This window comes from Sinocyclocheilus rhinocerous, unplaced genomic scaffold, assembly GCF_001515625.1.
Source record: "Sinocyclocheilus rhinocerous isolate Xijiao unplaced genomic scaffold, SAMN03320098_v1.1 scaffold1322, whole genome shotgun sequence".
Lineage (NCBI taxonomy): Eukaryota > Metazoa > Chordata > Actinopteri > Cypriniformes > Cyprinidae > Sinocyclocheilus > Sinocyclocheilus rhinocerous.
The window spans coordinates 215,739-242,228 of NW_015657497.1; the positions used below are offsets into that span (position 1 = coordinate 215,739).

General features: G+C 40.9%; 1 protein-coding gene across 2 annotated transcripts in view; it reads left to right on the forward strand.

Annotated features, from left to right (window-relative positions):
• LOC107721158 (GRAM domain-containing protein 4-like) overlaps positions 1-25,968 on the forward strand; it is a 67,772-nt gene extending 41,804 nt beyond the window's left edge. Inside the window, exons 4-20 of one of the 2 annotated variants that reach the window (XM_016529028.1) lie at positions 946-1,066; positions 1,642-1,703; positions 2,865-3,000; positions 4,802-4,827; positions 4,959-5,050; positions 7,182-7,273; positions 7,639-7,687; positions 7,768-7,839; positions 8,411-8,454; positions 8,748-8,857; positions 9,847-10,001; positions 10,214-10,231; positions 20,788-20,932; positions 21,103-21,196; positions 21,368-21,458; positions 22,782-22,850; positions 23,186-25,968. In XM_016529028.1, coding sequence (XP_016384514.1) covers positions 946-1,066; positions 1,642-1,703; positions 2,865-3,000; positions 4,802-4,827; positions 4,959-5,050; positions 7,182-7,273; positions 7,639-7,687; positions 7,768-7,839; positions 8,411-8,454; positions 8,748-8,857; positions 9,847-10,001; positions 10,214-10,231; positions 20,788-20,932; positions 21,103-21,196; positions 21,368-21,458; positions 22,782-22,850; positions 23,186-23,284 — 1,475 coding nt within the window. In that variant the 3' untranslated portion in view covers positions 23,285-25,968. The remainder of the gene's footprint in view (positions 1-945; positions 1,067-1,641; positions 1,704-2,864; positions 3,001-4,801; positions 4,828-4,958; positions 5,051-7,181; positions 7,274-7,638; positions 7,688-7,767; positions 7,840-8,410; positions 8,455-8,747; positions 8,858-9,846; positions 10,002-10,213; positions 10,232-20,787; positions 20,933-21,102; positions 21,197-21,367; positions 21,459-22,781; positions 22,851-23,185) is intronic. The other variant, XM_016529029.1, reaches the window with a different exon arrangement.
• The last annotated feature ends 522 nt before the right edge of the window (positions 25,969-26,490 follow it).

Here is a 26,490-nt window from a genome sequence, read left to right on the forward strand (position 1 = left end):
TTTTAATGGTGGGTGTTTACGCAGTTGGCTAGAGCAGTGCTGATTGGGGAGAACGGAGGTGCGCTCACTCTATTGGTTAGTAAGACTGCAACTCAAGGCTGGCAGTCATGCATATACTCTGGAACAGAGTAATATATCGCAGGCTTTGCGATTAGGAAATCGCAACGTCTCCGATTTCGATTCGATTTCGATTAATCGCACAGCCCTAATATATATGTCGTTTTTTTTTTTTTTTCAGAATCAAGCATACCACTATACAGGTATTCCCAAGGAATCATAATGAGATTCAGATTCATACTTGCACTTCTAGAGTAGAATATTGTTAAAATATTTTATATGTATTATATGTATTTTATATAAATATATGTATTGGCTTGTTAGTTACACATAAATATACATTTTCTCTGTAAATTATTAGTTTTTTTTTTTAAACTAACTTTTCCTTCACTAACTAACTTTTTTTTTCTAACAATTTACAGTAAAAATTATATCATTTTTGCCATTGTAAGGTACCGTACAATGAACAACCAATGGCCAGGATTTTACAAAGCATTTTTCCATTAAAATTAATTACTATTATTATTATTTGTAGTAGTATTTATTTACTGTAGCATTATAAATCATTATGTATTAGGTGGTGGTATGCAGTATAATGTGATACTAAATGATTACCATATTATTGTGCCAAATAAATTAAAATCACTAAGAATTCAAATAAATAAAAATTACGACAAGTCACTAAACTATTTACATGGTACATCTAGAAACGGTATATCATGGTATTACTGTGGTATATGTCAAAAAACATTTATGAAATTTAAGAAATGTTTATAATAACACTTATATGTCATGGACTAGATCATAATATTTTTTGTAATGTCTTCATTATAGAAGATTTATTAAATTGTGTGGAAGTTTAAATTGTGGCATTTTTTTTTCTTTCAGAGGAGGAACTGCGGAAGCTACGAGAAGAAACCAATGTGGAGACCCTTAAGCAGGAGTTGGAAAGAGAACGCAGCAGAAGACTTGACCTGGAACAGAAGATGAGTGATGTGCTGAAGACCAGGTGAAAAATAATAAAAAAATGCACAAAATCAAGTCTACAGAAAAGCATTAAAAAGACCTGAAATGCAGAAGGTTTTGAGTAGAAATCACAAGTTGAATTAAGTTTTGGAGAAAACTTTTACTGTAGCATAGCACAGTTTAATAGTTTCCTTCTATAGTCTGTGATAAATTTATGCGTTTTGGCAGTGTTCAATGATCTGGTCCTGTACTCTCTCTCTCGCTGTCATGGTAGAACTGACCACAGTGGGCTGTCCACGCCTCACACTGAGCTATAAAAATAGCCACTACATCCCACCCCCCATGATCCTTCACAGCAGGAAGTCGATGTCTATACGTAGAGTTGTGCACAGCAATATGTCAGTGCAGAGTGTTCTTTCCACTGATGCCATTTCAACATGTAATTGATTCAGATTTGATTGCCAGCACATTTTAGGCTTGCACAGGCCGAGCTAAATTGAGGAGAAGTTTCTGATAGTTAATCTGCAAATAATGTGTAGAAGATCAACGTGTTGATGAGGTCTGAATAAAAGTTTGAATTGAATTGAAAGTTAATGTAGTTTGTGTTTCCTGGTGAAGGTGTGAAGATTCTCCACCTCAGCCTCCACGGAAGCAGCAGCCTCCTGCAGCTAACGGCACAGGTAATACAACCCTCAATGTTATCAGAATCAGAATCAGAAAGAGCTTTGTTGCCAAGTATGTTTGCACATACAAGGAATTAGTTCTGGTGACAGAAGCTTCACACACACAGATTATAAGAAATAAAGATATGTGAATAAAATACACATGTGTATATTTAAATGATATTATGCATCAAAAGGAACAAAACATTTTTAGATGACTATACTTCTACACCTCACAATTTTTAGATCAATTCTTAATAGTACATTTTAAGGCAGAATTGTATCTAAACTGCTATGAATTTTTTTTTTTTTAATGCTGAAAAGTATCAACAAAAAAATTGTTTACTGAAAATGTTCTACTTTACCCAATATGTGTGTGCTGTCAATTTTTATACTAATCACAGAAAGCTTTTATTTAAACAATTTCACATATATTTATGGAATCGTGAAAAGCTGGGGAGACTATTTTAAATAATTTCAGACCAAATTCAGTTTGAGATTAGCATTCTCGCCAGTTTTTCACAATTCCATAAATAAGATTTTTTTCTTATTTTAATTAAAAAAAAAAAATTTACTATATTGTGTCATATCAATGTTATCAATGTGTCACACATAATATGGTACTGTAAATGTGGTACCCCTATTAAAAATAAATAATTAAATAATTAATTAAATAAAAAATCTGGAAATTTGCCTACTACCAGAAAAAAAAGTAATTTTCCTAAAAACACAATCCTAGTGGGACTGTGAAATTTCAGGGTGACATAAATTCAAATGGACTCAACCAAATCTCCTAATTTCTAACAGGATTTCGTAATTTTCACCTTCTCTATTTGTCTGTCAGTCATGTGGGTTCAAGTGGTAATTGTGCCTCTAATCCTGTGTTGAGGTTTTGGATTTTCTGGCTGGTTTGTGGTTTAGGTTTGTGACTGAAATTTCTGCTTCTGGAAGCGTTCAGCTGTTATTTTAGGCACTTGTCTAAATTTGTAGACCATCTAGGCCAGACCAACCCCTTTTGTTTAAGGCAGGAAATGAGAATGTAGAGCACAACCCTCTCATTTTCTCATTTAAGCATCTCATTTTCCTCTCTTTCTCAGTACACCCACACTGCAAGATTCATATTAATCGAGATTTGGTTTTGGTCTCTAAATCAAATATATCTCTAAACTCTCTCTGTAGACAAACAGCAGAAAGAGACGGTGTGTTCGCGGCTGCAAAGCTGGCTGTATGATCGGTTCGGGGTTTATATAGAGGATTTTCGCTTCCAGCCTGAGGAGAACACGGTTGAGGCTGAGGAGCCACTAAGTGCTAAAAGGTCAGTGAAGAAAAATCACCTGTGGAATTCATTGTGTGAAACTTAAATACTCTGCTTTCTGTCTAGTAAACATCTGCCCCCCTGTGACCAGGATGCTTTTAGTCAGAATAAGCCGAGTTTAGTGGCAGAGAAGAGATCTTCAAAAGGGGCAGGACAGAAACTGACATAACATGAAGCTTTTATTTTCAACAGAAAATTAATTTGCCTTTCAAAATAAAAGTTTGCATATGTCCTAACATATGTTCCCTTCCGGTTCTATCAAATTATGTTTTTCTTAGACTTAATATGCCACATTTAGATGGCATTACAACACAAATATGTTTACATTTCTCAACACGTCTAAGGTAAATTATACATGAAAAGTACTGTTGTTATATTTGATCGCCTAAATGTTGCCTACAAATCTTTTGAAAAGCTGGCCTCCTTCTTTTGGTAAATTATTGCATCTTTCATATGGCTTATGTAGGAAGAATATTCTGGGTTTAATGCAACAAAATATGTATAAAAAAATCATCTGTGTTGTATTGAAGATGCACCTAATGATGTAACATTGTAATTATTATTAGAGCTTAACTTGTTTTGAACTTGTTTTGTTCTATTCATTTGATGCAGTTGAAAGTAAGACTGTCCAGTCTGCTTGTACAAGTTTTTGAGAGTTTTTATGTTTGGGGGTTGTTGTTTCTAGACTTTTAATTTCAAGAACCCAGAAACTTTATTTATAACTATTATAAAGATCTTTCAAAATAAAAGATACACATGATAGGAAAAAAAAAAACTCAAAATCCTTACAATTAAATCAGTCTTCAATGAAAGCAGTGTACAGCCTTTTTTTTTTTTGTACTGGGAAAACAATTCCAGTAACAATTTACACTACAATTTATACTACAGTGAGCAAAACTAGTGAAGCAGGACTCAACAAGTAACAAACAAAATCTAAAAAGAATCTGTTATACTCAGAAATTTCCTTAAGATATTTTTGAAGGTGGTCTTTAGAAGGGGAAAAAATTCAAGTAAAATCCAAAAAGCAGTAATCCAATAATCACACTTAAAATATTAAAAAAGCCAAATTTCATATATTTTTTAAATGTTTCAGAAAACATTTGAAAAATATATTACATGCAATGGACTACTAACCCATACATTCCTGTTGGAATTTGTGGAAGGATGTATTTGTAATGTTTTCTCATCAGAATGGTAACAGCATATTGAACTTACTCTGCAAAGGCTAATTTTTATTTGCATCTTATTAATATTCTACTGAAGTCTATAAAGTCAGAGATTCCTCAAAAATGTGTGAGCTTCACAGTTTAATCCACTTGGTTTATTTCATACAGACAGTTATTTTGAACCTGTTGAGAATCTTTGAGGTTTTGTGGTTTGTGGTCAAATTCAAAGAGTTATGTGTCTGATGTCCAGTCAATGCATGTAACTGCCTCAATTATACATGAGGCTATTAAGTCTATGTCTCCTGAATGTCCACTTAGGGATCAATTAAGTACATCTATCTGTCTCTGAAGAGAGGTATTGAGTGTGTGCTGGCCACAGCTGTCTGCTTTCATTGATTTACACAGTTTAAGTGTCACTTTGCAATAAAAATACAAGACAGGCTGTGGTTGGTGGAAGAAATCAGTGGTGTTTGCTGAAGGGAAGGTCACTTGTCCCTCACTGTTTGTGCATGAATGATACCTCAGATTGTTCTTATTTTGAGAATCACTCAGAAACGGTAGAAATATAGCTGTATTGTTGTGGTTCTTTTTTTTTTTTTGCTTTTGCTTGAAAATTTGCTTTGTCTTTGTTTCAGATTAACAGAAAATATGCGACGACTTAGTAAGTCTCTTTTTGTTGTTGTATTAAAGTGTTCCTGTGGTTTTGTTGATGTTGAGGCATTAATATGCACATGGATTCACAAACATTTTTCAGCTTTTGTTATTTATCTTTTTATTTTGATTTATTTATAGAATGGAGTGCCAGACCGGTGACAAATTTCTTACGGAATCTTTCCGCCTTATCCAACTGGCACTCAGTATATACATCAGCGATTGCCTTCATTGTGAGTGGTTTTCCATCAGTTTTCCATATTTACACATATAAATATACACTGTACATATTACACATCCTCTATCTCTTTTAGACACATATTGTCAGACTCTGTTCCGTGTTTTGTGTTTTGCTCCCCACGTGCTTTCCATGACCCGTTTTCCCTCATGTGCAATTATGTTTATTGATCCCAGGTGTTTCTCGTCAAGTCCTGTGTATTTATAGTGTTTCCTGTTTTGAGTTCGCTGTGCTGTCTCGATCGTCAATCCTCGTTCCTACTTCCTACGTGTGTGTTCCATGTGGTAAATAAAGACTGTTGAATTGTCCTACGTCTCCTTCGCTCCTCGCTCCGACACAGTAGGCAACACCGTGACAGAAGACAGCACCGTAACTGAAAGTAAGCGGCGCCCCTTCTCCCCGTTTTGTTTTCGTGTTTTGAAAAGTCTTTTGTTTTCCCGTTTGTGCTCCCCCACGCGATCATGGAAATCGCAGCTCGATTTATTTTCCTAGCCCATAGAGATCTCCCCTTCTTCGAGTACGCCTGGGAATTCTGCGGGCTCGCCGCGGCGACGGCATTGGATGACTCCACCATCAATTCTCTGTTCTGGCTCGGGGCCAACTACCATCGCCCCATAGACCTCCCAGACACCAAGGGACTATGCTGAATGGAAGGGATCTACCGGTGTCTGGGTAGTGTCCAGGCCAGAGCCAAAACCAGCCCGCCGGCCACGGCTCTCTCCAGCCCGTCGGCCGCTCCAAAGTTAAGTTTGCGCGCCGCCGCTCGCTCAAGCCCACCGGAATCTCTGCTGTCTAGCCCACCGGCCGCACCGAAGTCAAGCCCGCCGGCCGCGGCATTCACAAGCCCACCGGCCATGACTCTCTCCAGCCCGCCGGCTGTTCCTCAGTCAAGCCCGCCGACCACGCCTTTCACCCCGAACCTAAAGGGGAATTTAAGGAGGAGAAGGCAGTCGGCTCCAGCCCCAGAGCTCGCTCCAGTGTCAGCTCCAGCCCCAGAGTTTGCTCCAGTGTGGGCTCCAGCCCCTGAATCCAGCCCACGGAGAGCTCCTGTTCACGAGTTTAGCCCACGAAGGGCTCCTGTTCCCGAGTTTAGCCCACGGAGGGCTCCTGTTCCCGAGTTTAGTCCAGTGAGGGCTCCTGTCCCCGAGTTTAGCCCAGACGGAGGCCGTCCAGCCATGGCCTTCTGAGTTCCCTGCTCCGCCATGGCCTTCTGAACTGTCTGCTCCGCCATGGACTCCTGAATTCCCTGCTCCGCCATGGCTTCCTAGTCTGCCTGCTCCGCCATGGGTCCGGGAACGGGTACCGCCCTGGAGGCCGTCCGTCCCTGTATGCCTGTCCTGAGAGGCCCCCAGAGCGCCCACCCCCCTTCCCTGGTGGAATTGTTACGGCGCGGGACACACCTTCTGGGAGGGGGGAGTAATGTCAGACTCTGTTCCGTGTTTTGTGTTTTGCTCCCCACGTGCTTTCCATGACCCGTTTTCCCTCATGTGCAATTATGTTTATTGATCCCAGGTGTTTCTTGTCAAGTCCTGTGCATTTATAGTGTTTCCTGTTTTGAGTTCGCTGTGCTGTCTCGATCGTCAATCCTCGTTCCTACATGTGTGTTCCATGTGGTAAATAAAGACTGTTGAATTATCCTACGTCTCCTTCGCTCCTCACTCTGACACAGTAGGCAACACCGTGACACATATATGCTAGTTATATATAATTTATAGTCGGGAGAGTGACACATAATTGCTCCTGTAAATTTTTACCACAAAATTACGCAATTATAATTATAAAATCCATTTACTTGCTCATTAAAATGTAATAGCTTTGGACGAGTGTTATTTTACCATTATTTATTTATATACTACTATAGTCTATATAAATATTTTAAATGTTTAAATTTTTATATTGTCAGTTTTCATTTTCCATTCATTTTAAGATTACTTTAATATTACTAAAAAGGTTTCATTAATTGCCAAAGCAAAATTTCAAATTTTAGTTTTTAATCTAATATTTATATTTGTAAGATTTATTTCAGCTTCACTTAACAAAGATGTTTTTCATAGTTTTTGTACCCGATAATATCCCTTCTTGGGACAGCAACGTAATATGTGTTGTGTTTTTGTCTTCTGTCACAGATTTATATGAATGCAGCATGGCATGGCTGGGCTATTCCTTTGTTTCTATTCTTAGCCATTCTGAGGTTGTCATTGAACTACCTCATAGCCAGGTAAGACAATGTTTCCTTTTTTTACTAGTATCTCATTGAAAATGGGTTAAATTTAAAATGTTACCTAGATTTAACAAATTTCTAGTTGTTGTTGTATATTGGCTGAAATGTCCAGTCGTAAGAATGAATATACTACCACAAGATCAGTACTCATGTTAGCATATTTGATTAAAAAAAAAGTACACTCAGACAGTCATTATCACTGTACATATACAGTACATGTATTAATGCCATACCTGTATATTACAACATAATAAACATATATTTTGTACACATACATGCAGTATGTATTTTTTTAATATATATAGAAACATAAATTTATCAGAAACTGATTTAATATTTTTCTTTTTTTTTTTTTTCTATAGAGGATGGAAAATTCAGTGGAGTATTGTGCCTGAAGTTTCTGAACCTGTGGTAGGAATGTTCTTCCTGGTTAATATTTGTCAGTCACTTTTTTATGTTGTGCATATTTAATTTTTTTCCCCTTCTTCCAGGAACCTTCAAAGGAAGATCTAACTGTGTCTGAAAAGTTTCAGTTGGTTCTCGATGTTGCACAAAAAGCACAGGTAACTTTACACTTGAATTCTTATACTTTAACTTGAATAAAAACCTGTCCATTGCATTTACACTATTTGTCAAGAATTTGGGCACACTTTACTGTTTCTCCTGATTGGAAAACGTTTTGATCTAAATCCTTTTGCTATTATGTATGCATTTCTTTAGAAAACAGGTTTTTTTTACCTGATAGTGAAAGATAAGCAGCCAACAACTGTTAAGCATACATGGACATTTCTTTAATATTATTTAAAAAGTAACCCAGGATACACCTCATGAAGTTATTTGAAGAATGCAAAAAGTACATGAGCTGTGATCAGACCTGTATGAGCAGAGTCTGATCTAGACAAAGATTTGTTGCTTTATATTTTTTGGTCATCGCTTAATTCACATTCTTCCATTCATATTATTTAATAGTTTTTGAGGACTTTTATTGTATAACCTGAAATATTGTCATAATAAATAATTGTTCTTTTTTGTTTAATTTCTGTTGTGATTTGAAATTGTATGGATTCATGTCTCAAATTTAATTTAGCATATTGTTCTTTTTGACCGACATGTATTAAATTCATGTTTCTACAGAATCTTTTTGGTAAGATGGCAGATGTTTTGGAGAAAATCAAAAAGTAAGTAGCTCTTTTAACTAATATGAGATTAGAAGACAAATTATATTTCAATGCTTTGTGTTCACTCAAAAAACTTTTATGTTTCAAACTCGAATGTAACATTTTTGAGAGCAAACGCAAAACTGCCGATGAAAATAATATGCGATGGGAAGAAAATGCAAAGTTTCTCAGCAGGGTGCAAAAAGTTTTGTGGGAGCATTGAAATGTAAGGGCTCTGTACTGTAAACTAATGAATGTTTCTCTGTGTTTGTATGTGTTATGGGTGGATGTTTGTGTGCGTATGTATACATCAGTTTGTTTATGTGGGTTCAGCCTGAGATCACTCAGAAACTGTACATCGCTCTGTGGGTGGCCTTCATCTCCTCTTGCGTCCTTCCCTACAAGCTGATGGGTTTCATGATCGGTGAGAATCATTACTCATAACTCCTTACATGTACATAAACACCCCATACGCACTAATAACATTCACACACAAACAAAACGCTGTCATTCTAAATGGCTTAGTGTTGCTTTTTATATCAAACATAGACATGTCTGTTGTGTAGCGGTACTGAATGGGTATATTAAAGACAAATCCTTCCTCAGGGGAAGTTAATTGAATTGTGCTCTGCATGAATTGTGACCATGAATTGGGTTTATAATTTGTGTGCAATAACAGTGCAAACATGTTAACATCTGAACATAGTTAGCAAGAGACAATTAGCAACGAAGTACACTACAGTTCTTTTTTTTTAAGTTAATACTTTAATTCAGCATGGAAGCATTTTTTTAACCAAAAGTGATGTGAAAAGTGAAAGATTTATAAATTGTTACAAAAAAATCTAGTTAAATAAATACTGTTTTAACTTGTATTCATCAAAGCATCCTGAAAATAAAAATGTATCACGGTTTTCAAAATTTAAGTAGCACAATCATTTACAACATTGATAATAATTAATGTATCTTGAGCACCAAATCAGCATATTAGAATGATTTCTGAAGAATCATGTGACACTGAAGACTGGAGTAATGATGCTGAAAATTCTGCTTTACCATCACAGAAATAAATTATAACCTATATTTTAAAACTATATTAAAATCGAAAACAGATTTGAAATTGTGATAATATTTCACAATATTACTGATTTACTTATTTTAAATACATACATACATACATACTTTTGAATGGTTGTGTGCATTTGTAAAATTTCAGGGAGTTTAAGAAATTTTGTGTAACGGTTTTTAGCAAACTAGAGGATTCTGGTAAATTAAGTGTGCTTCATCATGGTCCATAAAATGAAAGTTGAATTATTAAATATATTGAAATCTACAAAGTTGTTTTGTGCTGAAATCCAGCAGTCTAAAGTTGTAGTTGTTTTATAATTCTCATGGTGTGTGTCTTTTCTCTGGCAGGGCTTTACGCGGGCATCAAGTTCTTTATTATAGATTTCCTGTTTAAGAGCTGCCCAAAACTCCGAGACAAATACGACACTCCGTATATCATGTGGAACAGCCTGCCCACCGACCCTCAGCTGAAAGAACGCAGCAATGCCACTGTGTCACGACGGGTGAGAGAGAAAGAAATAATGTCATGCTCTAACACCAGCCTCCTGGGTGTTTTCACACTTTAAATGTCATACCTTTTTGAAATGTTTGTTTCAAAGTATCGGGCACTGTAATTATGTGTGTATGAGAGTGATGGATGTTACCTCGTAAGGGAAACATCAGTGTAGGTAATTGACGTGACGGTCACACATAATCTGTTGTCTTTCTCTCCCAGCTGTCTGGGTGTGAGAAGGTAGGGATTGTGATGTGCTTCTGCCAGCACCTGTGTATGTGTGTGTGTGTGATGAGACCTTTCTTTACCTTATGTGTTTGAATCTAGATGCTCAGTGTGATACGAATTTTGTCTGTGCTCAAATGGATCAAAATGGCCATATAGTCCCAATGGCCCAATTGACGTTACTGGGTGAATCTATCAAAGAAACATCCAGGTTGTTTTCACTGACCAGCTTTTGATTTTGATGGCTACAACACACTCCACAAAAGTTGAGAAAGAGGCAAAATAAAAGTGAAAAGGTTATAGAATTTCCAAATTAAACAGTTCACAATAAACAGGTCAATTGGTGAGGGGATCATGTTTTATTTATTTATTTAGTCATTTAGCAGACGCTTTTATCCAAAGTTTGTTTGGGTATAAAAGGAGCATCTCAGTCTTTGCAAGCAAAACTGGATTATGGCTCACCACTTTGCGCCAAATTTCATGAGAGAAGTGTCAAACAAATCAAAAATCACATTTCTCAATGCAAAATCGCAAAGAATTTAGGTCTTTCACCAACTATTATACATAATATTGTGAAAAGATTCAGGGAATCCACAGAAATCTCAGGGCAAGGCAGGAAACCTCAGTTGAATGTGCATGACCTTTGAGTCTTCAGATGGCATTGCATAAGAAACGGTCATGATGTGGTGTTAAATATAGCCACATGGGCTCAGGAGAACTTCAGAAAACCACTGTCACTAAACACAGTTTGCCGCTGCATCAATAAATGCAACTTGAATCACTGTAACTCTAGGAGAAACTATACATCAGTTCTATGCAATGATGCCACGGGGTTCTCTGGGCCAGAGCTCATCTCAGATAGTCAAAAAGACACATGGACATATGGAAATATGTGCTGTGGACAGATGAGTCCACATTTCAACTTGTTTCTGAGAAAAATGGATGTCGAGTTCTCAGTCCCAAAGACCAAATGGGCCATCCAGACTTTCATCAGCAACAGATGCAAAAGCAAACATTTGTCATGGTGTGGGGGTGCAGCAGAGCAAACAGCATGGGTGACTGGCAAATGTGCGAAGGTATCATTGACATGGAGGTATATATTGGAATTGTACAGAGACTTATACTGCCATCAAGATAGCGTCTTTCATGGGAAGTCCATGTTTATTAGATCAAGACAATGCCAGATCTCATTCTGCATGTGCTACAACAGAATGGTTTCGTAGCAAAAAGTGAATATACTAGACTTGCTTGCCTGAAGTCCAGATCTGTCTCCTATAATTAAATGTGACCAGTCGTGAAATGGAGAATCAGATAATGACGATCACAGACTGCTGAGCATCTGAAGTCTTGTATCAAGTGAGATTGGACAAAAAAATTGCTTGCAAAACTTTAACAATTAGTATCCTGAATTCGCAAACAATTAAACATTGTAATTAAAAGGAAAGGTGATTTGACACAGTGGTAAACATGCCTCAGTCCCAACTTTTTTGGAGTGTGTTGCAGCCGCCAAAATCAAAATTTGTTTATATTTACAAAATAAAATTAAGTTGGCCGGTGAAAACATTGGATTTTTTTTCTTTGTACTTAAATTAGTCAGTTAAATAAAGGTTAAAGAGAATTAACAAATATCATATTCTTGATTTTATGGCATTTCAAAAAAACATCCCAACTTTTCTGGAATTGGGGTTGTGTATATATATATATATATATATATTTATTATAATTTTCTTTGTTATTACGTGGTGAAATATCAGATGGACATATCTTGATTACTTAATTTCATTGACTGATCTACTGATTGTATTTAATATTAATGATTTTACTTAATATAATCTAATGTAGCTATTGCAATTTAATTTAATGTATACAAGTAATGTGGCATTTTGAATCCATTTTCACAGACTATGTGATGGGTAGCTCTGTGTGTGCATAGATAGTGTTATTCAATACAAAAAGGATCGCTTCGCTCAAAAATGGAGTAGTTTCCATCAGTGCTATTTTAGAATCATTGAGATACTATTATAGTTTTTATTTATTTATTTATAATTTTTTATTGTTTTCTTTTCAGTTTTAGTTCAACCCTGGTTTCCACAATAGTGCAGTATTAGATCATTAGAGGTAGAAATAGTTGAATGTTTGGCTTTAGAACACTGTGTTGTGAGTCTGTACAGAGTGAGATCAATGGTGGTTGCTTCTCTTAAAACATCATTACACTGACAGAAAACCCAACTTACCCACATGAACGCACAAACATACTAAAAAAAACTAACTACGTCATGCTTACAGTATTAGTGATAAAAATGAAACCTATTTACTTTCTTATGCAGTACATGTTATAATTTCTATTGCATGCGATTCATTAGTGCATGTTTTCCAGAAGAAGAAGAAAAATGTAAAAATTTTTCTTCACAACTATCCTTCTGGCTGACATTACCAAGGCCACATTAATGGAAAACGTACTTGGTTACTAACGTAACCTCGGTTCCCTTTCAGTTTTTACGAATTGGGAATCTCGCCAGAGAGACCAATCTACTTTGAGTGTAAACTAAATGAGCCAATTCACATTGGCATGCAGTGATTGCATTCAGCTGCCGCTGATCGCAGTGCGAGTATAAATAGGCAGCAGATGCACCACATACTCAGCTTTTCACTTCGGAGCCGAGCGATAATGTCGTTCTGCTCCTGCCAAGCTTCGTTTGTCTTCAGAGAACGAGTTCAGCGCGCTTTAGGAAGCTCTTCCGTGTTGGTGGAACGGCGCTACAGCGGTGATGGTTTCCCGTGTCAAGTGGGTTGCACACATCAGGCTGCACTACCCCTTGTTTGTGTTGCAGGCGGCCATCTCCCCTGTATGCTTCAGCACGCTAAAAGAGCCTTTTTCCCTAAAAGAGCATTCACGGGTGGGTCTTTTTAAAGACGACGTTGCGTCTTGGTTTAGATGCCGTTTCACCCGTGCGTTTCTGGTTCCTGGCGCCAGGTGATGGTCACGATTGCTGCCTCACGTGCCTGGGCGTTAAGCCCGCTGAGGTGGCGTTCGTGGATGAGTCATGTTCTAATTGCGGGAAGATGACCATCTCGGAGTTGCGGGCCAGGCACCATTACCTCAAAAGGGTTGGAGTTCCAGTGCCTCTACCTCGATCTAGTTCTCTTCCTGTCAGAAGTCAGGGGAGGACTACTTCAGGCAGTAGCTCGGGCAGTCTTAGGTTCACAGTGGTGGCGACCCCTCTGAGGAACCAACCTCCCAGGGACCGTCACCCCTCTAGCGCTCCACAACTAGTTGAGTTCCCTCAGGAACGTGCTGGGCCCTCTACAAGGAGCGTACCAGCCGTATCCTTTGGGGCTCCTCCCGACGATTGGATGTCGATCGCTGCATCAGAGGGTGAGCCGGAGCTCTTTGGAGAGGAAGATTCGGCTGCGCTGCCGCCCTCCGGAATGGTAGCAAGGCATGAATCGGATCCAGAGATAACAGCTGTGCTTTCCCGGGCCGCCGAGAGGGTAGGGCTTGAGTGGAGACCTCCACCATGTCCCAAGTCCTCGAGGTTGAATGACTGGTTTCTTGGGGTGGCCCGCGCTGGTTCTCAGTGCCCCACTCCGGTGCCATTCTTCCCGGAGGTGCATGAGGAGCTCACCAGGTTGTGGATGGCACCTTTTACTGCAAGGAACCGGCCTGGTAGTTCCTTCTCCCTCACCACCCTCGACGGCGAAGCAGCCAGGGGGTATACGGAGATCCCTCGGTGGAGTGGTCGGTAGCGATGCAGTTGTGTCCTAGTCCCGCCTCCACCTGGCGGGGCAAACCGTTCGGTTGTTCGACAATGTTCGGTTACTCAATTCCCCTGTGTCCCAGACCAGCCTCTTTGGCGATGCGGTTCTTTGCCCAGCAGTTCTCGGCTGCACAGAAGCAGACTGAGGCGATTCGACATATCCTGCCCCGGCAGGCAGCTGCTGCCTCCACCCGTTCGCCGGCCGCAGCACCTCCGTCCCACTGCGTCCGCCCCGGCTCCCGTGCCGCAGCAGCCTCCAGCTAAGCGGTACCGTGGAGCCGGTTGCAGGGCAGCCGCCCCACCTGTCCAGGCCCCTGCCAAACCTGGCGGCAAGTGGAAGAGCACGAGGCCCCTGTGATGGGCGACCCAGAGATGGAGGGAGGTGGTGAACGCACCACTCCCTCCCCCGGAGGAGGGCCGGGCGGAAAATCCCAAAATCTCGACAAAAGAACAATTTCCTCTATCTCTGGGTCTCAAGAGGGCACGGAGAGTTGTGGACAGTCCAGAGCCGGATCCCACTCATCCTCCTCTGTCACCAGCGGGCAGCAGTGGGCGGTTCGAGAGAGCTGGCAAAGGCCCTACTCACGCACCCTCTGCCCAACCTTGGAACCAGGTAAGTGTTGCACCGCACACTCAGACCCCGCTTCGTCAGCCCACGAGCTGCCCGAGCCGGGTCCCTGCATTCCACCTCGCTGCTCCACTGCGGGTACGTCGATGGTTCCACTGGTCCCGCTTGTACGGTAACTGGAAGCCTGGCTAGCGCTGCCCAGCCTTCGGACCATCAGACTTGGCTATGCGATTCAGTTCGCCCGGAGGCCCCCCCCCCCAAGTTCAGGGGCATCCACTTCACGTCTGTGAAGGCAGCCGATTCTCATGTCTTGCATGCGGAGATCGCAGTCCTGCTGGCGAAGGACGCGGCAGAGCTAGTCCCTCCAGCCGATATTAAGACAGGGTTTTAGAGCCCCTACATCCTTGTACACAAGAAAGGCGTTGGGTTACGACCGATCTTGGACCTGTGTCTTGAACTGAGCCCTTCACAGTCTGCCGTTCAAGATGCTAATGTAGAAATGCATCTTTGGGTGCATCCGTCCCCGAGATTGGTTTGCAGTGATCGACCTGAAGGACGCCTACTTTCATGTCTCAATCCTTCCACGGCACAGACCATTTCTGCGATTCGCGTTCGAAGAACGGGCATATCAGTACAAGGTCCTGCCCTTCAGGCTGTGCCCCCGTGTCTTCACGGAAGTTGCGGAGGGGCCTCTTGTTCCCCTGAGAGAGCAGGGTGCTCGCATCCTCAATGATCCTCGCATCTCGATGATTGGTTCATACTAGCACAGTCTCGGGATCAGTTGTGTGAGCACAGGGACTGGGTGCTCAGGCACCTCAGCCTGTTGGGTCTTTGGGTCAACTGGGAAAAGAGCAAACTCTCCCCGACGTAGAAGATCTCTTTTCTTGGTATGGAGTTGGATTCGGTCGAACAGACAACACGCCTTACAGAGGAACGTGCTCAGTCGGTGTTGAGCTGTTTGAATTAATTCAAAGGCAGGACGGCGGTCACACTGAAACAATTTCAGAGGCTCCTGGGGCATATGGCAGCTGCTGCGGCAGTCACGTCGCTGGGACTGCTTCATATGAGAACGCTTCAGCACTGGCTTCATGGCCGAGTCCCGAGGTGGCACTCACCGGGTCCAAGTCACACCGGCATGCTGCCAAACCTTCAATCCGTGGTCAGACCTCACATTTCTTCGGGCAGGAGTACCCCTAGAACAGGTCTTGAGGGATGCTGTGGTACACACAGATGCCTCCACCACCGACTGGGGTGCCACGTACAACTGGCAAGCAGTCTCGGGGGTGTGGACGGGCCCCCAACTGCAGTGGCATATCAATTGCCTAGAGTTGTTAGCAGTGCACCTTGCCTTGAACCATCTCAAAGGATGCTTACAAGGCAAGCACGTACTGGGCAGTACGGACAACACTTCGACCGTTGCGTACATCAACCGACAAGTTGGTGGTATGTGCTCCCATCGTATGTCGCAACATGCCCGCCACCTCTTCCTTTGGAGTCAGAAGCATCTGAGGTCACTTCGTGCAATTCACATTCTGCGTCTGCTCAACCGTGCGGCCAATGAGCTTTCACGAGCTGCGCTTCCTGGAGAATGGAGACTCTAACCCCAGAGGGTCCAGCTGATTTGGAGACATTTCAGGAGTCACTCAGGTAGACCTGTTTGTCTCTCCAGAAACCTCTCACTGCCAGCTGTTCTACTACCTGGCCGAGGGAACACTCGGCATGGACGCACTGGCACACACCTGGCCTCGGGGCCTACGCAAATATGCATTTCCCCCAGTGAGCCTTTTCGCTCAGACACTGTGCAAAGTCAGGGAGGACGAGGAGCAGGTCCTGCTTGTGGCGCCCTACTGGCCCACTCCGACTCGGATGCTCCTCGTGACAGCCCCTCCCTGGCAGATTCCTCTGAGGAAGGATCTACTGACTCAGAGATGGGGCACCCTGTGGCACCCGCGTCCAGACCTCTGGATACGCAGCGGAGGTTTTAGGTGAACTACCTCAAGAGGTAGTGGCCACCATCACTTCGGCATGAGCACCGTCTACGAGACATGCTTACGCTAGTTGAACCTGTTCGTCGAGTGGTGTTCCTCTCGTCGAGAGGACCCCCGAAGATGTCTGATCAGAGTAGTGCTGTCCTTCTTGCAGCAAGGGTTGGAGTGAAGGCTGTCTCCCTCCACCCTTAAAGTTTACATCGCTGCTATTTCCGCTTACCACGACCCCGTGGAGGGGAGAATGGTGGGGAAGCACGACCTGGTTATCAGGTTCCTTAGGGGGGCGAGAAGGTTGAACCCTCCTTGACCACCTTCTATACCTTCTTGGGAGTGTCTCTGGTGCTCGAAGCACTACAGCAGGTCTCATTTGAGCCTTTGCAGTCAGTCGAGCTTAAGTTTCTTTCAATAAAGTCTCTGCTCCTGGTTGCATTGGCCTCCATCAAGAGGGTAGGGGACCTGCACGCATTTTCGGTCGACGAATCGTGTCTAGAGTTTGGGCCGGCTGACTCCCAGGTAACACTGAGGCCCCGGCACGGCTATGTGCCCAAGGTTCCTTCTAATCCCTTCAGGGATCAGGTGGTGAACCTGCAAGCACTGCCCCCAGAGGAGGCAGACCCAGCCTTAGCGTTGCTTTGTCCCATCCTTGCTAGATTGTATGTGGACCGGACACAAAGCTTCAGAACCTCAGAACAGCTCTTTGTTTGTTACGGAGGCTGGCAGAAGGGAAATGCCATCTCGAAGCATAGGATGGCCCACTGGATAGTGGATGCCATCACCCTGGCTTATCAAGCACAAGGTGTGCCCTGCCCGCTCAGGTTGCGAGCTCACTCTACTACACTAGAAGTGTTGCATCCTTCTGGGTGCTGGCTCATGGTGCCTCGCTGACAGACATTTGTAGAGCTGCGGGCTGGGCAACCCCCAACTTCTACTCAAATGGGTAGAAGCACCAAGAGGCCTCGGTTTAGTGTCGGCTTGCTAAGACCCCTCCAGAGAGTCCGTACTGTAGACCCTGTCGAACTCCTCCATCCCCTCGGCAGCCAGACATGGCGAAATGTCCGGTGCCAGGTCCTCACTCGATGAATCCTTGAGAACCGGTAGAGGGCTGGGTTCCATATGTAGAGATCTAAGCGAATCCCATATGTGTAAAGTCCACGGTATAGGTACCACCGCTGAGCAGTCGGGTCACTGGCTCGGCTCCTCAGTGAAAACCTGAGTATGCGGTGCATCTGCTGCCTATTTATACTCGCGCTGCGAACAGCGGAACCTGGATGCAATAATCGCATGCCAATGTGCATTGGCTCATTTAGTTTACACTCGAAGTAGATTGGTCTCCCTGGCGAGATTCCCAATTCGTCCGTCACTGATGTGACGTCTCCATTCCCTCCTTCAGGGAACGAGGGTTACAATACGTAACCGAGACGTTCCCTGAGAGGTAGGAGTACTGCGTCGCTATGGGAAAAGTCATTTTTTCTCCAATACTGAAGCCTTTTTTAATAACGAAGTGTAACTGCATGGCCATTGGTTCATGCAGTCAAAATAAAAATAAACCAATGGTGAGTCAGCGAAGCTGCATGAGCCTATGGCCACGAAGCCCACCAGAGCCCGAATATGGGCGGGGCAATCTGACTATATAAGCGGGCATTCTGGCATAGGATCCTCAGATTACTTAGACTGAAGCGACGACACTGAGTCGTGCAGCTCCATAGCATGACTAGCAATGCAGTACTCGTTTCCGTATCTCAGGGAACCGAGGTTACGTTAGTAACCGAGTACGTTCCCTTTCGATACTTCAATCAACCAGTACAACCACGCCGTGCTATGGAGAGGAACGACTGATATGTGAACTTCCCTTAGGCACCCAAGGGGCTCAGAGGAACAAATATAATAGGGTAAGCCCTTCATGTGGCAAACGGGTTAAACTCACAGAGGTCACGCCCGGCCTGGGTAATCGTTCCATAAAAAACTTGTACAGCCTCGGCACTTAGGGAGGGCCGAGAGCGTACAAGAAGTAAAGCAATTCTAGCGAGTTTGAGCGTGTTATGGCCAAACCCTACTCAGAGCTAATCCCACCTTCTGGCAGGTGCGTGCCAACTATGCAGAAAGGACCCTAGCCTGTAAGGCAGGGACGTCCAGGTTGTAAAACCTAGCAAATGTGGACGGTGAGGCCCAGCCGGCCGCTACAGAGATTTATGCGATAGACCAAGCCCAAGAAGAAGTCACACCTCTGGTGGAGTGGGCTCGTACTCCAATGGGGCATTGCGGGCCCAAGGAAAGAGTATGCTAGCGTAATAACTAGTGGTCGACCGATAAATCGCCAAGGCCGATATATTGGCCGATATTTGGCATTTTTTTAAATATCGGCATCGGCTGATAAGTTTTCCTGTTTGGCCGATGCGTTCGAGGCGGGACTTTGATTTTGACGGCGCTGACAGCGGCAGCTCACATTCTCCCTCTTGTTCGCCGTTGTCATTAACAGTTCTGTCTAATACGGATAGAAGTTAACGTTAACTATCCACCGGGAAAGTCTCTGCTTCGTGACCGGATGGTGTGGCCACCGAAGCAAACAAACAGCTGTTCCGCATGCCTAAAGAAGGCGGAGCGTTCAATGTAAATTCTCTGTGCCCTGACGGGGCAGAGTAAATACAACTCTTGGTCCTCCTCGGAGGGAGGAAGTGCAGAGAATGTAATGACCTGTGTGGGATTTCCCGAGGCACGAAACGCACTCACCATGACCGTCAGCAGCAGTAACGGCATGGCATTTGCATCAACGGCAAAAAAAAACTTGCTCTTTTAAAACTCGCCGGATGGTGGCAGGGGAATGCTGAAGGCAGCTCGCGGGAGCAGTGAATCAACCGAGCAGAGAGGTCTTGATCCTCTGCGAGGCTTGTCAGCGGCGCAGGCTTCGAGTCTCATAGAGCAAAGATCATGGTCGTTGCTGAAGGAGAAGAAATCTGAGGATCCTATGCCAGAATTCCTGCTTATATAGCCAGATGGCCCCGCCCATATTGGTGGGCTCTGGCAGGCTTCGTGGCCATAGGCACGTGCAGCTCCGCTAACTCACCATTGGTTTGTTTTTATTTCACTGCACGAACCACTCGCCGTGCAGTTACACTTCATTATTAAAAGAGGCTTAGGTATCGGAGAAAAAATGACTTTTTCCCATACCGTCTAGTGACACAGTACGAGTGAAATATCGAAAGGGAACAACTCTCTCTCTCTCTCTCTCTCTCTCTCTCTATATATATATATATATATATAGTATATAAACCTGGTACATTTAACCAGAAAATTTACCTGGAGTGCGTTCTCAACCTTTCCTCTACTCTCATCATAAAAACGGAGCCCTGCACACATGACATACAGGGAAAAAATAGCCGTTCACATCGCCTCTTTTGCGTGTTCAGGTTCGTTATTTCAAATGTAGACGCGCGGCAAGCACACACTGCACACTTCTGCGCCGCATTACGGCTCTGACAAGGTTTTATTTCGTCGTCCAATGCCATAGGTGCAGATTTACATTTCAGCCGGTCGGTGTCCACTGCATAACGCACACTTGCAATATTTGAGAGAGAGGGAGAGCATCCAGTTTTGTTCACATAAAACTGGACGTGCCGGCGGCACTCTCTCACTCATATAGTGAGGGAAATCCACCTGCGATCCGAGTGGAGAGGTTAGGCTACTCATGGACTGAATATGCGCTCTGCAGTAATAACGTGATCAGTGCCTATGGTCCACGCTGATAGCTGTTCCAGGGCAGTTTTTTAGTTCTCATCTCCATAAACATATACAGTGGGTACGGAAAGTATTCAGACCCCCTTAAATTTTTCACTCTTTGTTATATTGCAGCCATTTGCTAAAATCATTTAAGTTAATTTTTTTTCCTCATTAATGTACACACAGCACCCCATATTGACAGAAAAACACAGAATTGTTGACATTTTTGCAGATTTATTAATAGAGCTAATACAGTGGCTGGAATCTGTTTATCCTTCGGTTCCCCCTGCTTTCCCATCTTCATAGAGAACGCGCTTTGGAAAGAAGGTGGAAATGGCGCGGTCACAATTTCCATGCATTTTTAGACGCTGGGAGCAGGGAAATCTATTTAGAGCGCCTTATTGTAGTAATTAAAATATCGATACTTGGCGCCAGATATCGATTCTCGTATCGCATGGAGGACAACGATATATTGCCATATCGATATATTGTCCCACCCCTAATATATATATATATGTTAACATCCCTCCTTTTTATGTTTAGATCCAGCCTGTGGTATCACGGAGTAGTTTAGCTACCATCCCGGCCGGAGTGACCCGAGAGGAAGAGAGTGGCCGTTCCCACAGCACAAAGAAAGGAGCATTCCATGAGATCTTCAACCTACCTGAGAATGAAAGACCTCTGCCCGGTGAGACCTCTCTTAGACTTGCTACTTGTCTTATGAGACTTTGCATCCCTAATGAAAAAGAGTACTTGAAAAAAGGAAAGTGACTTAAGTTGAACACGCCTAACAGATTTTTACTCACTTCTCTTTCCTGTCTGTACAAGGGAGTGATTTAGTGGTGTCTTCTCTTGCAGTATGTGAGAATGGTTGGAGATGCTGTCTGATAAACAGAGATAGGAAAATTCCAACTGACTACATTCGCAATGGGATGCTCTATGTCACTGAGAAGTAAGAAACATTTGCTCATTATCTAAATTGTTGAGCACAGCAAGATGCTGGCAACACTTTTCACTCTGTTTCATGCTGTTATGAATAGTTTCACACATTTGTACATCAACAACATTTGATGCACATTAATGCAGTAGCAGTATAATTACAATTGGTTGTCCATCCAAACAGCTACCTGTGTTTTGAGAGCTCCAGCTCAAGATCAGGGTCTTCAAAGAAGAACAAAGTCATCAAACTGGTGGACATCACAGACATCCAGAAGGTATGTGCAAGTGTTGTTATCTTTAACTAAAATTAAAAACAGCTAAAAATCATTTTCGGTCTTACACTCAAAAATCTAACTGAAATAAATATGTTTAATAAATTAAATATGTTTAAAACTAATTAAATTAATAAAACTATTAAACACTTAATTAATAAAACTAATAAAAATGTCAAAATCACATACATTTAAAACTCAAAAAATATTAATAAATAAATATAATATTTGTAATATGTATTCCACATGATGTCTAGTGGGCAGGTGTTCTTGTTCAGGAAAAGCAATAGCTTTGTTCAATTTTTCTTAACTTTATGAACCTTTGACCATTTGTCATTCACTCACTTGTTTCGTTGCAAATGAGCACTATGCCTTTGTGTCATACAGCAGGTGTACAGTAGGTGGCAGCAGTGCATCACGGGCTGCACACAGACCTGCATGTAAAGAGCATTTTGATTAAATATACATACATTTTTGGAGTTTCTAAATTATACATTTACATTTATGCATTTTTACATTTTATTACATTTTACATTTATGCATTTGCTTTTTATCCACACACACACAAAAAAAAAAAATCACATTTTATCAGTTCTTGCTTTCCCTGGGAATCATTACCTTGGTGTTGCTAGCACCGTGCTCTATTGTTTGAACTACAGAAAGGCTCATTATAATTTTATACAATTATAATACAGCAATAATTATGATAAAATTTATTTGCAAATATTCATATATTTTTTGCAGCTGGAATACACTGGTTGTCTTTTGCTCAGATTTGCAGTTTGGAGAAACAAATTCTGCAGATTGGCAATGACTTTCGACAACTAGTGTCAAACATGTCCAGACTGAAAACCGGCCTAAATTTGTGCAGTGTTCCAAAATTCTGTCATCATTTACTCACCCTCAAGTTATTCCGAACCTGTACGAGTTTCTATCTTCTGTTGAACACAATAGAAGACATTTTGGTAACTTATCAGTTGATGGTAGCCATGGACTTTCATAGTGTGGAAAAAATCACTATGGCATTTCAGTGGCTACTGTCAGCTGTTTGGTTACCAACATTTTTCTAAATATCTTCTGTTCTCAACAGAAGAAGAAACTACAGGTTTGGAACAACTTGAGCGTGAGTAAATGATGACAATTTTGATGACAGAACAATGTCAAACTCCAATCTGAATGGCTGGTGTTCCATAATTTCCCTGATGGTGAAGTTGATCAGAATTAACATTTTGTTACCATAATATTTAATATATCATGTTAAATACGTATTGAAAAAAAGTTTTTTATACTACTCTTACAGTAACTCTTGGCTTTCTTTTTCCACAGTACAAAGTTTTATCAGTTCTGCCTGGGTCTGGAATGGGCATTTCTATTGCCACTCCGTCAACACAGAAGGTAGTCAAGTCAAATGTTTTTTTATAGCACTTTTCACAATACACATATTCAAAGCTGCTTTACAGAAAATCATGATGTTAGTGTTTATAACATCTTAATATATTCATGCCTTATAGACACATTTAGCAGATTAGAGCCGGTCGATAATATAGTTTACATTTTACAATGATATAAGCAATCAAGCAGTTGAGTTATGCTATATAGTATATATTATATTGTGAGTGTATTGTACATATGCTGATAAAGTTGGATATACTTTATCACCCACATTAAAATAATTACGCTGTCTATCTTGTTGCTTTAATTAAGTGAATCGCTTCATCTTTTTCTCACAGCCACTGGTCTTTGGTGCCATGATACACAGAGACGAGGCCTTTGAGACAATTTTTACCCAGTACATGAAGATCATGACCACAGCCAACCCTGAGACGTAACTCACCCTTTATCCTTCTGGAGGTTATCTCATTTGGAGACCAGTGTTTCCTGTCTAATGAACTTTAAATGACTGTAATTTGTACGATTGTGGGCATCTGATATGAAAAGCAGGAGATTCGGTGAGCTGACATTCCAGCGAGGGTTTCTGCATCTCAAAGCAGAGACTTTTCCAACCTGAGGGATGCGGGTCATGTGTCTGACCTTTTTGGCTTTTTAAAGAAACTAATCGGTGTACAGATTTGTGTTTTGTACTCGTCTCTCAGTGATTCAGATTTCATCTCTGGTTTTATCCAGGAAGATGTTACAGGAAGGTTTTGTTAAGGAAGCCAATCACACAGTACGGTCTTTAACATTTTAGACACTGCATAAAAAAAGTCTTAATCAGTATTTTTGTTTAAAAGACAATTTACCACAATTTGTTAGGTAAAACAAATCAAAAGCTTAATTTAAGATATGTTTCTCTGAAACAAAGTAATTTCCTTCTCAATTAAATTTGTCTAATTTTGGAAAATAAGACAAAAATACTGATTAATATGAAATGTAATTTTGCAGTAATTGCATTATAAGGCGTGTTCACACTTATAGTGTTTTGCAGCAACAAATTGACAGGAAGTGAATCATTTTTAATCAGATTTTGAGCAATTTGAGGCAACATAAAGTTATAGTTCATGTCTCGTGCACTGTATTCCTTCGCAGCTCTTACATTTAATTTGTACTAGTAGTCAGCTGGGGAAAAAATCCCCCACAAAAAACCTACTTTTCTTTTTTTATTATTTTTATGCAGGTCAGTTATAAAGTTAAACTTTGTGCACTTTGTCATTTTGCAGCGGTCACTGTTCGAGTTGCCAGAAATCGAAAACTTTCAGTGAAAATGAATGTAAATGAACTTTGTCACTGCAAATCACTATCAGTGCAAATGACCTTTAAGACTGATAAACAAAGCCTTTTTTTAACGTGTTTACATTGTTGCTGTGTGCGCAAAACACACTTAAAACTCACTTAAATCTCACCTCTCAGCGAAGTGTGCTTCATGTGTTTTTTTAGCAGAATATCTTCCCAAATTGAACTTTGGGAAAGTGTCGTTTCAAATGATTTAAAATGCCTTTCTTCTAAATTGTACTGTCATAATGCCGTAGCAGTCAGCAGATTAATTTCTCATCTATTGATTTGCTTATCTTTGATTACGCTAATTAGAAATGAAAGGTGTCAAACTCAGAAACTCACATTTGGTTGCACTTTATTTTGCAGTAGTATACTTATACTTGTGTACTTACACAAGAAAGTACTGAATAATATAAGGTAACTACTTGGACTTAATATGGGTTACATTTAGGTTTAGGGTTAGTACCTAGTTACTTATAGTAAGGACATAGTACATACATGCACATTAGAACTGTCAAATAAAGTGCTACTGAACATTTTTACCAAGTATTTCATGTATGTATGTCTTACAGACGAACAGCAGTTACTTGTTAATGTTTTGTCACGTTAAACTGTTACTAAATGAAGTTAAATTCAGTACAGAAAGTCTTCATTCACGCATTCACAAAGCGACTCTAAACTCATCTTGACGACAATCTTTACGCTATTTAGAGCAATCTTTGGTTGAATCTCACTGAGAAATATCCAGATCATATTTGATCACAAAATCAAAAGAATGCATATTTACGACAATGAAAAAAAAAAAAAAAATGTTTGACCTTCAGTCATAAATTATTTCAGAACAGCTATGTATAAACTATTGAAAAACATCCTTTGGCACAAAGCAGCAGCACATCTTAGATGTAGTGGTAAAAACAATCCAGTGGCCAATAGCCTGCAATGTTGCGATTTACCATTAGTTCCATCTTGGAATATAAGAGAAATCTAAATGAAGGAATTGTACATTATTTATAGTGGGCCACACTTTTTGTTTGTCTACCCTAAACGGAAGAGCTTTGCACAGATACACTATAACATTAAGAGTTAATTTAAATGTTTAAAAAAGTAACGTTCAGGGCCACAGTTGTATCTAAGACATTCCAAAGATCACCATTTTATGAGAAAATACTGTTCATACTTTGTCTTCTCATACATCTTTTAGTTTACTCACAGACAAGAGGGACTGTTGAATGTTGCTCAGCTCCCAAAGATGAATCAGTGTATTTTACCAAAGGCCCTTTAGAGCTTTTGGAAGTCTCCCACACGCTGGCTGATGTTTTGGATTGCACTAATGAAGCACAGAAGGAATCGGGAAACTAATAGTTTTGCCAAATGTCGTTTCTTTAACTGCTCTTCTTTAGTGTTGTCTGTCTCAAATTGATGTTTACACAGGCTGGGTGTAAATCCAGTCCAGACCAGTTTGATCCCTGCTAAACAGCCCAGCCTAGGGGTGTGAAAACTGGAATAATATCTTTTTTTCTTCTTCTTCTTTTTTTTTTTTCTCCATCTCCTTATGGTTTGGGATACAAATGCTTTTAGAAAATGTGTCAGCTCTAAGAAATTAATTACATTTAAATGAATACAATACATGAGTGAACATGCATAGGTCATATTTCATTCAAATGAGAAAGAAAGAAAAAATAGAAATTATATTTTGCAGATTTCCTGAAATTCTTTGTTCAAAAAAACTCAACTGTTGTCCAGTAAAGATTTTGAAGTACTGTATTTATACATCATGGTTATATTGTACTGCCTTAAATTGATGCTGAATTTAATTTTAGGTTTTAGTTTAAAGTTATAACTTTTTATTTATGCAAAATATAATTTCTTTCTTTTTTATTTTAATTTAGTGGTGGAATATGACAGACTTGTTCATGACGTTCACACACTTTAAAAGCAACAGTTTACATAAAACCGCTGTGTTGGGCCGTTTAACTAAGCATCAGAAGTCATTGTGTATCTGGAGGTGCTCAAGTTGGCACTAGTTGATAAAGTATTTGTTAACTGTGTAAATGTTTGCTATTTTCATAATATTTTCGCTGCAAAATAACATTTGCAGAGTTCATCTGACAGATGTGAATTATTGTTATTATTTGTTAGCTGTTTTTTCTGGCTGTCTGAAGACAAATGATTTATATACAAAAGTACAATAATATAAGAAAAGTTCTGATTTGAATAGAACAATGTATATTGTTAAATCATAATGTGTTGTACACTTTTTTTAATTTAAGTAAATTAATGAATTGTATAGACTTACGTGTGTCTGTTGATTTTTTACATTTGA